The sequence below is a fragment of the Thamnophis sirtalis genome, unplaced genomic scaffold, assembly GCF_051295495.1.
Source record: "Thamnophis sirtalis isolate CommonGarterSnake01/CBP01778 unplaced genomic scaffold, rThaSir2_p1.2 scaffold_3, whole genome shotgun sequence".
NCBI classification, from domain to species: Eukaryota; Metazoa; Chordata; class Lepidosauria; order Squamata; family Natricidae; genus Thamnophis; species Thamnophis sirtalis.
Window position 1 is genome coordinate 67,478,410 of NW_028261383.1, and position 8,594 is coordinate 67,487,003.

The 8,594-nt window shown below is 35.3% G+C and overlaps 1 protein-coding gene across 2 annotated transcripts; it reads left to right on the plus strand.

The window, feature by feature from the left end:
• Positions 1-614: 614 nt before the first annotated feature.
• Positions 615-7,229, plus strand: SELENOK (selenoprotein K). Of its 2 annotated transcripts, XM_087709048.1 has the most exons (5): positions 615-727; positions 1,208-1,298; positions 2,568-2,645; positions 3,670-3,759; positions 5,618-7,229. In XM_087709048.1, the coding sequence occupies exons 1-5, from the start codon at positions 709-711 to the stop codon at positions 5,619-5,621; spliced, it is 282 nt and encodes a 93-aa protein (XP_087565174.1). In that variant the 5' UTR covers positions 615-708; the 3' UTR covers positions 5,622-7,229. The 2 variants fall into 2 exon arrangements, with proteins under 2 accessions (XP_087565174.1, XP_013912407.1); XM_014056932.2 differs by lacking the exon at positions 5,618-7,229 and having other exon boundaries at positions 3,670-3,763.
• The last annotated feature ends 1,365 nt before the right edge of the window (positions 7,230-8,594 follow it).

The following is an 8,594-nucleotide window of genomic DNA, read 5'->3' on the forward strand; positions in this document are numbered from 1 at the left end:
CCATTTCCTCCCGATCAGCTGGGACTCGGGAGGCAGAGAATACATGGGGATGGGTCAATCAGAGGTTCTATTCACCGATTCTCCAAACTATTCAAAATTTCCGCTACTGGTTCTCCAGGTGCTGAATACCACCTCTGGTGCAATGGTTGCCAAGTGTGAAAAACGGTCATAAATCACTTTATTCAGTGACAATGTAACTTTGGACAACCACTTAATGAACTGTTGTAAGTTGAGGACTACTTATACATTGCTATTGTGTAAAAACATATGTCAATAAAACATTATGTAATAGATTGAATTATCTTCACGATTAGCAGCCAAAAATCTATAAGCAACATCCAAAAGTGTTTCGTATTTGTATTCCTTCAATCATGCCTCGTCCAACATTTATTTAGGCAGAGATACAATAAGCAGAATGAGCATTTTAAAGTGATGGGCGTTCGAATCTCCTTTTTTTTTTTACAAAGCCATATCCCTTCTATATTTCTAGCTCTATGTTCCTGAGACGGGTGGGGGGAGTTGAGGGGGTGGGAAAGGAAGTGTCGAAACGACGATGACGCCACGGGCCATACCTGAGCTCTCAGCCAATGGAAACTTCCCACCGCTGACTTCCTTAGTTGAAGGGGCGGAGCAAGAGAAAGAACACCGAAGGGGTCGGCTAGGGGATTGCCGGGCGCTCTCGGGGACGGTGGCGAGTCGGCGTAAGCGATGGTTTACATTTCGAACGGTGAGAACCGGAGATTTTTGACGGGGGAGGGGAGCCCCTTTCCCGGGGAGGGGGAACGTTCAAGTGTCTCAGCGTTCTCTTTTGCCTGGCTTTGATCCCGAGGGAGGGCGGGAGCAGCGCAGCAAAGGCGCAACACAGCCTTGTGGTTTACAGGCTCGATCGGTAAGACTGGCCGCTTGCTACCTTCCCTTTGAGTAACAAATTGGGCTGGAGTCCTCCCGGCAATACGCATTGAAAGGAATTGGGAATCACTTTTCTGCAGCATCATGGCGTTTTTATTAAAGGTCATTTTTTGCTCTGTTTTGCTTTGATTGATCGCTTCTGGAAGTATATTATCCCGAACAATGAAAGGAATGGGCATGCCTGGGTTTATAAACAAACGATTAATATTATTGCATGATCAGCTCTTTTATTATGGTGTAGGATTATTGCCGTTATTATTTCAAAAGCGTAATCATCATTGTTTGTTCTCGGTTGTAGGACAAGTTTTGGATAACCGGAGTCGGGCTGCATGGAGTTTGTCATCTATAACTGACTTCTTCTGGGGAATAGCAGATTTCATAGTTATGTTGTAAGTGGAGTTTTTCCCTCAAATAAAAACAATGCTGTTATTATTCCCCTTGAGACACTTCAGGCCTGAATAGATTAGTATATATAATGGATGCATTTTACAGTTACATTTATTTAGCAAAAACTCAAATGGAGTAGAAAAATCTCATTCTTATTTCTCTTCTTGTGGAGTTTTTGATTAAAATTGATGAAAACATATAGTCAATGTCTTAACAAAAGATGTGAAAGGAAATACAAACAAGGCTGAATTTTCAACGGTAAATTTCTATGATTTATAAAGTAATTTAGATATGTACAAATAAATATAGCTTCTCTATATATAGAATTTCTTGTATAATGGGAGTTTTTGGAAAAACTAAAAATGTCTCTGAATATCCGGAGAAAGTTGAATAGTTGTCCCTCAAACTGGATTGTGCTTGTTACACCCCTGAATCCATATTTAATTAAAAGATCAAATGGATTAAATAACTTTAAAATTTCTAACATTCCTAATTTCTAACATTAAGAAATGTTGGCTGTTCCTTAAAAGGTCAACCTTCTGCCATCAGGCAACATGAATGTGCCTTGAGTGATGAAAAATAGTGGAGACAAAGAATTGGGTACTGTAGCTTGGTCCGCATTTCCTAACAATGTTTTCTGATCTAGGATCATATTTTCTCATGAACAACAAAATGGAATTCAGCTACTGTTATAATCCATTTATATATGGAATGTGATTGTAGTATTATCTTGTCTTCCACAGGCAGTGAAATGTCTAGTGCTGGTCTATTTGACTATCAGTCTGCAATACCATTTAGATGTTATATATGCTAAGTCTTTGGATATTTTAGCTATTCTTTTTCAATTCAGCAAATGAAGAAATGGATGATGTAGTGAGACATTAAATAGTTCCATCCAGAAAAAGCTATAAGTTACCTAAGGCTGGGTTCTCCAAGTTTTATTATATATTGACTATTGTCCATTGTTGCACAGTATTGGAAAATTATGGTTTTATATAGAATAGTTAACTTCATTTATTTAAGCCTTGTGTTATAAAATTCTCTTAACTGATTGTATCACATTTAATTGTCAGCTTATAAATTTTGTATTTGGTTTTGCTAACAATAACGTTTTATTTTCAGTTCTATTTCAATCTCTTTCTGTGTTTGGAAAATAAATTTAGAACAACCAATTGCTTGATCTTTAGCATTGGTTATTTTTTAAAATGTTGCGTAGTTGTAAAACTACTGAATATTTCACATCTTTCAGTTAACAGATATTTTCATTTTAGTTTTCAGAGCATTATCCACCCAGATTTGAGGAGAGGCTACACATCTTCCTCTTCTTCAAGATACGATGATGGAAGAGGGTATTGCTTTTATTTTCACTTTAATTTAGATAAAATACAGTATGAAAAATTGGGGTGCAATGGTTAAAAGTCATTGTGTTTTTTCAGAGTGTCTACCTATTTATAAAGCTTAAGCTCTTCTGTAGTATTTCTATTATAAGTTAGGTTTCCACACTTAAGCATAATGGATTTTGAGTGCAAAAACGATAAAAGATGCATTGCTACATTCATCAGATTATGTCTTCTAAGATTCAAAGCTAAATTCATGAAAGACCAAGCTACATAATTTTTCTTGCTTGCTTGTCCTGCCAGGAGACTTTCTACTGTGTTATGGTTTGTTTATTGTCACAGGCATATATGAAGTCTTCACATAACTATGAACCTCTCCAGAGCTGCTTAAAGTCAAATTCTGTAATTTTGACAGATGCACATACTCCCATGATCACCTGCTCAATTTTGGATGCTTGGAAACTGGCTGCATTTATGACCTTTTTTGGTCACATAATTATGATTTCTGTTGTTTTTTGCCATTTTCTGATATTTACTTCTATTTTCAAAAAAGAAGGCCCAATGAAGAAAACTGGTTTATTAGCTTAATGACCATGACAAAAAAGATGATAAATTTGGGTTGGTCAAGTGATGACTTGCTTAATGACTGCCACCATTTAAGATCATAACAACAGAAGAGAATACTTGTAGCTTAGAGATACCCGGTGGTCTCTAAACTTATCTTTTTCAGGCTCAATTAAGGTTATAAGTCAAGGACTACTTGTACTTAATTCTTATTTTTGGTTTTTGTTTTCTAATGAACCAATTATAAACCATGAGTTAGTTGTTTTTTTTCTGCTTTGGAAAAGAAATCTCTGTTCTTGTCTAATTTAATGGGGTTACCGAAATACAATCATATCCGTTAACAAGTGAACAGCACACCTGACTATATACTTTGTTCACATTAAATCAATTTTTAATCTGCATTACTGTGATGCCCAAATATGACCACAGGTGGAAATTGCTGCTTTTTAATGTGATCTTTTGTTTCTCTTAGACCTCCAGGAGTTCCTCGTCGTAGAATGGGCCGAATAACCCACTTTGGAGGTCCAAATCCTCCACCAATGGCTGGGGGTGGATGAGGAAGGTAGCCCATCTGTTTCTTTTTAAGATGATCTGCCTAAAAGACACATTGAATTCAGCTAAAAAAAATCATAATGCTTAAGGTTACAAGAATAATCTTGCAGGATTTTAAATACTTTTAGACCAAGTGGATGAGTTTTTTGTTTCATTTTATCCTTATTCAAAAAGGCTTATTTATTTATTTATTTATTTTATTCATTTATTTAGTGTATGACAATATACATTTACCTTTTTGAATTTTGTCATACACAAAATTCAAAAAGGTAAATGTATATTACATAAAATATGATTTGAGATTAGGAAAAATAGGAATGGATATATCCTACATGTATAACATCCTATGTTTCTTAGTATAGCTAGTCCTTGTTTAGCGATTGTCTCACACAGTGGCCATTCGCAGTTATCATGGTGATAAAAAGAAACTTTGCAACCAATTCTTGTATTTGCCATCTTCACAGGTCTGCAAAGATAAGAAAAGCTGAAGTAAGATCATGAGCAGAGTTGCGGTTACACTTATCCACTGCTTTGCATAATAGTGGTCCCAATCGGGGTCCTTGTCCCTAAACAAGGACTAGTTGTAATATAATCAGTAAAATAAATTGACAAAGAAATGCATGATACTCCCTTTCGTTCTGCAACCTTCCCCTGCTGTAATTTCCTGATTTGGGGCACTCTATATTATATACTTTTGAGAATATGTAGAAATACACTGCAGGTACATTGGCAAGCACTCAGTACTATGATGTTCACTGAATTATATATTATCCTTGTTAGAAAAGAACAGTATTTTGAATGTACTTAAAGCTGTTCAGTAAATAACTCTGTCCTAAAATGAAGGTTAATCTTTAATCCTGTTTTAAATTGCTATCATGCAGAGTTTATCTGTGAATATCAAAGACACACCAATGTAGTTTTAAATTTGAGCAACTGTTTTATAGGGGAGAAAGCAAAGAATGTAATGCATGTTACAAACTTTTTTTTTAATTTTAAAGATTATAGTTATACAGATAAAAACTAATTTCAAATTACAAAACATAAAATAATAAGAAAAAATAGAATACGGAGGGTAAAAAATAAAAGGAAAAATAGAAAAGAGCAAGAATATAGCAAAGAAAAAGAAAAAAAAGAAAGTAACATCTGCCTTTGTTGCAAGTATAAGTAATTTTAACCTATCACTTTCTCTAAAAATACAACGAACAATATATCTTCATTCCATATCTCATTTTTTATCTATAAACAGAACCTCAGAACTTTGTCGTTCAATCCTGGTCAGCAAAAGTCCATTAAAAGTTACCAGAAATATCATGAGTAAAAGCCCATTAAGAGCTATCAGAAATAACAGTGTTTGTTATTAACGTTCAATCCTAATCCAGTCAATTTATTTAGACAACAAGCTACTTGACTTTTTTTTAAAAATCAAATAAATTTACATTTGAGAACCTGTTTTATGGGAGAGAAGGGAAAGAGAATCTTATATCAGAACCATTAATCAGACTTCTTCCACTATGGAAATTTTTAGTATTCTATTGTATTACATTAGCATAGCTGATTAATGTTGAATACCCTAAAATTCGATTTTATGCCAAACAACATTGGAATACAATTTAAGCATATTTTAGTTAGCACTAACATTCTACTTAGAAGTATGTAAGATCAATGTGATTGTTGGTCGCCTCCTTTGAAAGTTTACTTATGTCAATATCATAAATAGATTTATCAGAAAGGATGTAGAAAGTGTATTACTATGTAAAGCAAAGCAAGTTTAAAATGGCTTTTTCAGGTTTTGAAAATATTTTAGATAACAGCTACCAGTAACTGAACAAACAAATACCTTAATCAATTTCTCTTTTCTTTCTCCATAGGTAAATGCCTGCTTTAAGAAGTAGGCATCAGACCTCATATTTGCATAACTAAAAGAACCTGATCAAGAATGCGGCAAAGGGATCTGAGAGTTGCAAATATGTTGTCTAAATGATTTGACTGCTCTGTGAATCAGCAGAACAATGAAGTTGTACTGGGAATTCCATTTTCTAGGATCCAGTGTAACTGAAATGCAGTTTCTATTAAATTAAATGCACCTGTTTACTGTCTGTTTTAAGCCTTTTGTATAGCTGATGGATGTTTTGTGGTAGTTGTAAAGTTACGGAAATACATGACTTTGCAAAATACTGAGTTGGAATCATTTAATTGCAATCAATATATTTTAGAATGGACAAATTATGCACATGAAGACTTAAAGAATAATCTCAGAATATGTATATTAAGATCATGAACAATGCTACAAGCTTGAACTACTTGGAACATCCTATTCAATCTATATACCTTAAAATGCTTTTGGTGAGATTATTACAGGTTCAACTTCTTTTTTTTAATCTAATTTTAAAAAAACCACCCACTCCCAATCTTGGGTATCTGTTATTTTTTGAAGGAAAATGGTGTCTTGAAAGTAATTGATTGTGGCTTAAAGTCAGCAAACCATCTGTGGACATCTAGCTATTTCAAAACTATAATTCCCATTGTTTTTCCCCATTATCTGTGTTACTTATAGTTTATGACCTGTTTCATTTTGACCTCTTCATTGCCATGTTAAATCCCAAATCTAAAAACTGACCTTATTGCAATTTATGTTGATAAATTTATAAATAAAAATACATTTATCATGATCACTAAATTCTTACACTAAATCCTGGTAACTCTACTTATTTGCAAAGCCTAATGCGATTCAAGAATTTGAGACTCAACTCAGTTTCCATTAATGTTTCATTCTGTTTATGTATGGGAGTGAAAGTTCAATTTATGTGTAAGGACCATTACGGAGGAAGTTTCTAAAAAGTTTTCTGGAACAATTTAATTCAATTTTATGCTGGAATTTGCCTTCTAAAAAAATTATTTCTTGAGTAAGTTTCTTTAACGATGTAGTATATGCTGAGTTTTTTTTCTGTATTTTTCTGCCAGCTTCTGTATATTGCTCTTTTTTATGCTGAATATTGTATATGACAGTTCGGAAGTTGACTGGATCTATAGAAAAGAATGCAGCTGGCAAATGATGACATACAGTAGTATTGCATTAGGATTACCTGTATTTAAAAGTGGATATAAACCTGATTTTAAAAGGGACCATTACAGGGGCTGGATAAAACATTTAAAGAGTGCTTTGTAAAATATAGTAGCAAAAGTAAGCTGCAGCTCCTGACCTCTGAAGTGGTAAAGTCCTACATCGTTGACATAGCTTTTTCAAAGACTGCCTCTGGCTATTTGCATATGTGGATACAGGTACAGCTGTGCTAGCAGTCCCAGTAGAAATGTCTGCATATGAATCCACAGCCAGTCAACAAGAAAAGCTTTCCAAAGGAGACAGCTGTTTTTCTGCTTTAAGGAAATGAGCTTTGCTGGTGTTAGTGCATTTGTAAAACTCTTTTTTCATATGTGCTGTACAGCCTTAGGAAACTTTAATAAACTTCAAAGATCTTACAATTTTTCTGTTCTCTTTTTAAATATGATGGTACAAGTAATGCCATTCTTTCAGCAATCTTTGTTGTTGTTTTCTCCTGTGGCATTAAAAGTGGAGCAGGAAACCTGGTAGGTGATATGGGCATCTTAGCAATAAGAGAGATGACTGGCTTGAAATAATGATTCAACAGAAGAACATAGGGTTTTTTCCCCTTTAAAACTTGCAAGAAAGTTTGCATATTTTTCTAAAGGCTACATCATTTGCTTGCTGTTGGTTTCCAATACAAAACAAATTCATGCCATGTTAGTGTAATAAAACTGTCTTGTTAAATAAAAGATATTCAAATGTTCTAGGGTGATTCCTAGTAGGAAGCGCCTGAACTCAGTTTAAAAAGTAAGGGGGAAAAAACCATCTTGGCTGAAATACCCAAGAAACCAAAATTCAGGTATTTTTTTAATAGGAATGTCCATGCACAGAGTCAGATGCAAGTTTTGATTGGATTTCAAGTCCCAGAATTCCTCAATATTGGCTGAAAGCTACCTTCATGCCATGAAATGCAAATGCTGTTGGATATCAGACATCTCCCTTCTTGACCACATCACAAATGACACCATCCGACAACACTTTGGTGTGGCACCAATTTATGGAGAAGAAGAGAGAAGGCCGGTTCCACTGGTATGGACATGTCCAAAGAACAGCACTTTCAGTTGCCAAGACAGCCTACCTGCTAGAAATCAATGGTCAGTGACCTCGTGGGCGTCCAAAACAAAGATGGTTAGACACCACCAACAAAGACATGCAAACCGGGGAGATGCAGCTGACCACGCAAAGTGGCATTCAATGATCCAAAAAGCAGACCCTGTACCTGTGGGAATATGCTAGGAAGCATAGTAATTCTGGGAGTTGAAGTCCACACAGCTTCAAGTGACCAAAGTTAAGCAACACTACCTAAGGCAAAGCCGAGTGAAATCTGATTACACTTAATTGCAAACTCTGTGGACCACTCCTGAACCCGTTTTTGGGCCTCCCCTAAAATAAAGATTTTTTTTTAAAAAAAAAATCTTTTCAGGGGCCCAATGTTTACTTAAGCCTTGCAGTTGTTTTCAGAAACTGTGGGAGCTTCATCACTGAAAGCTTTCAAGAAGAGACTGTCACCTGCCAGAAATGGCCTAAGGTCTCCTGCTTGGGAAGGGGTGGGAGTGTTGGACTAGATCAGTGGTCCCCAACCTTTTTATCGCCGCGGACCAGTCAGCCTTTGATAATTTTACCGTGGCCCGCTGAGCGCGCGCAGGGGTAGGGGGCGTTGTTCGCTACGACAATAAACACTAAAATAACAATACAAATATATAATGTGGAATATAAATGTAATAAATATAATATATAAATGC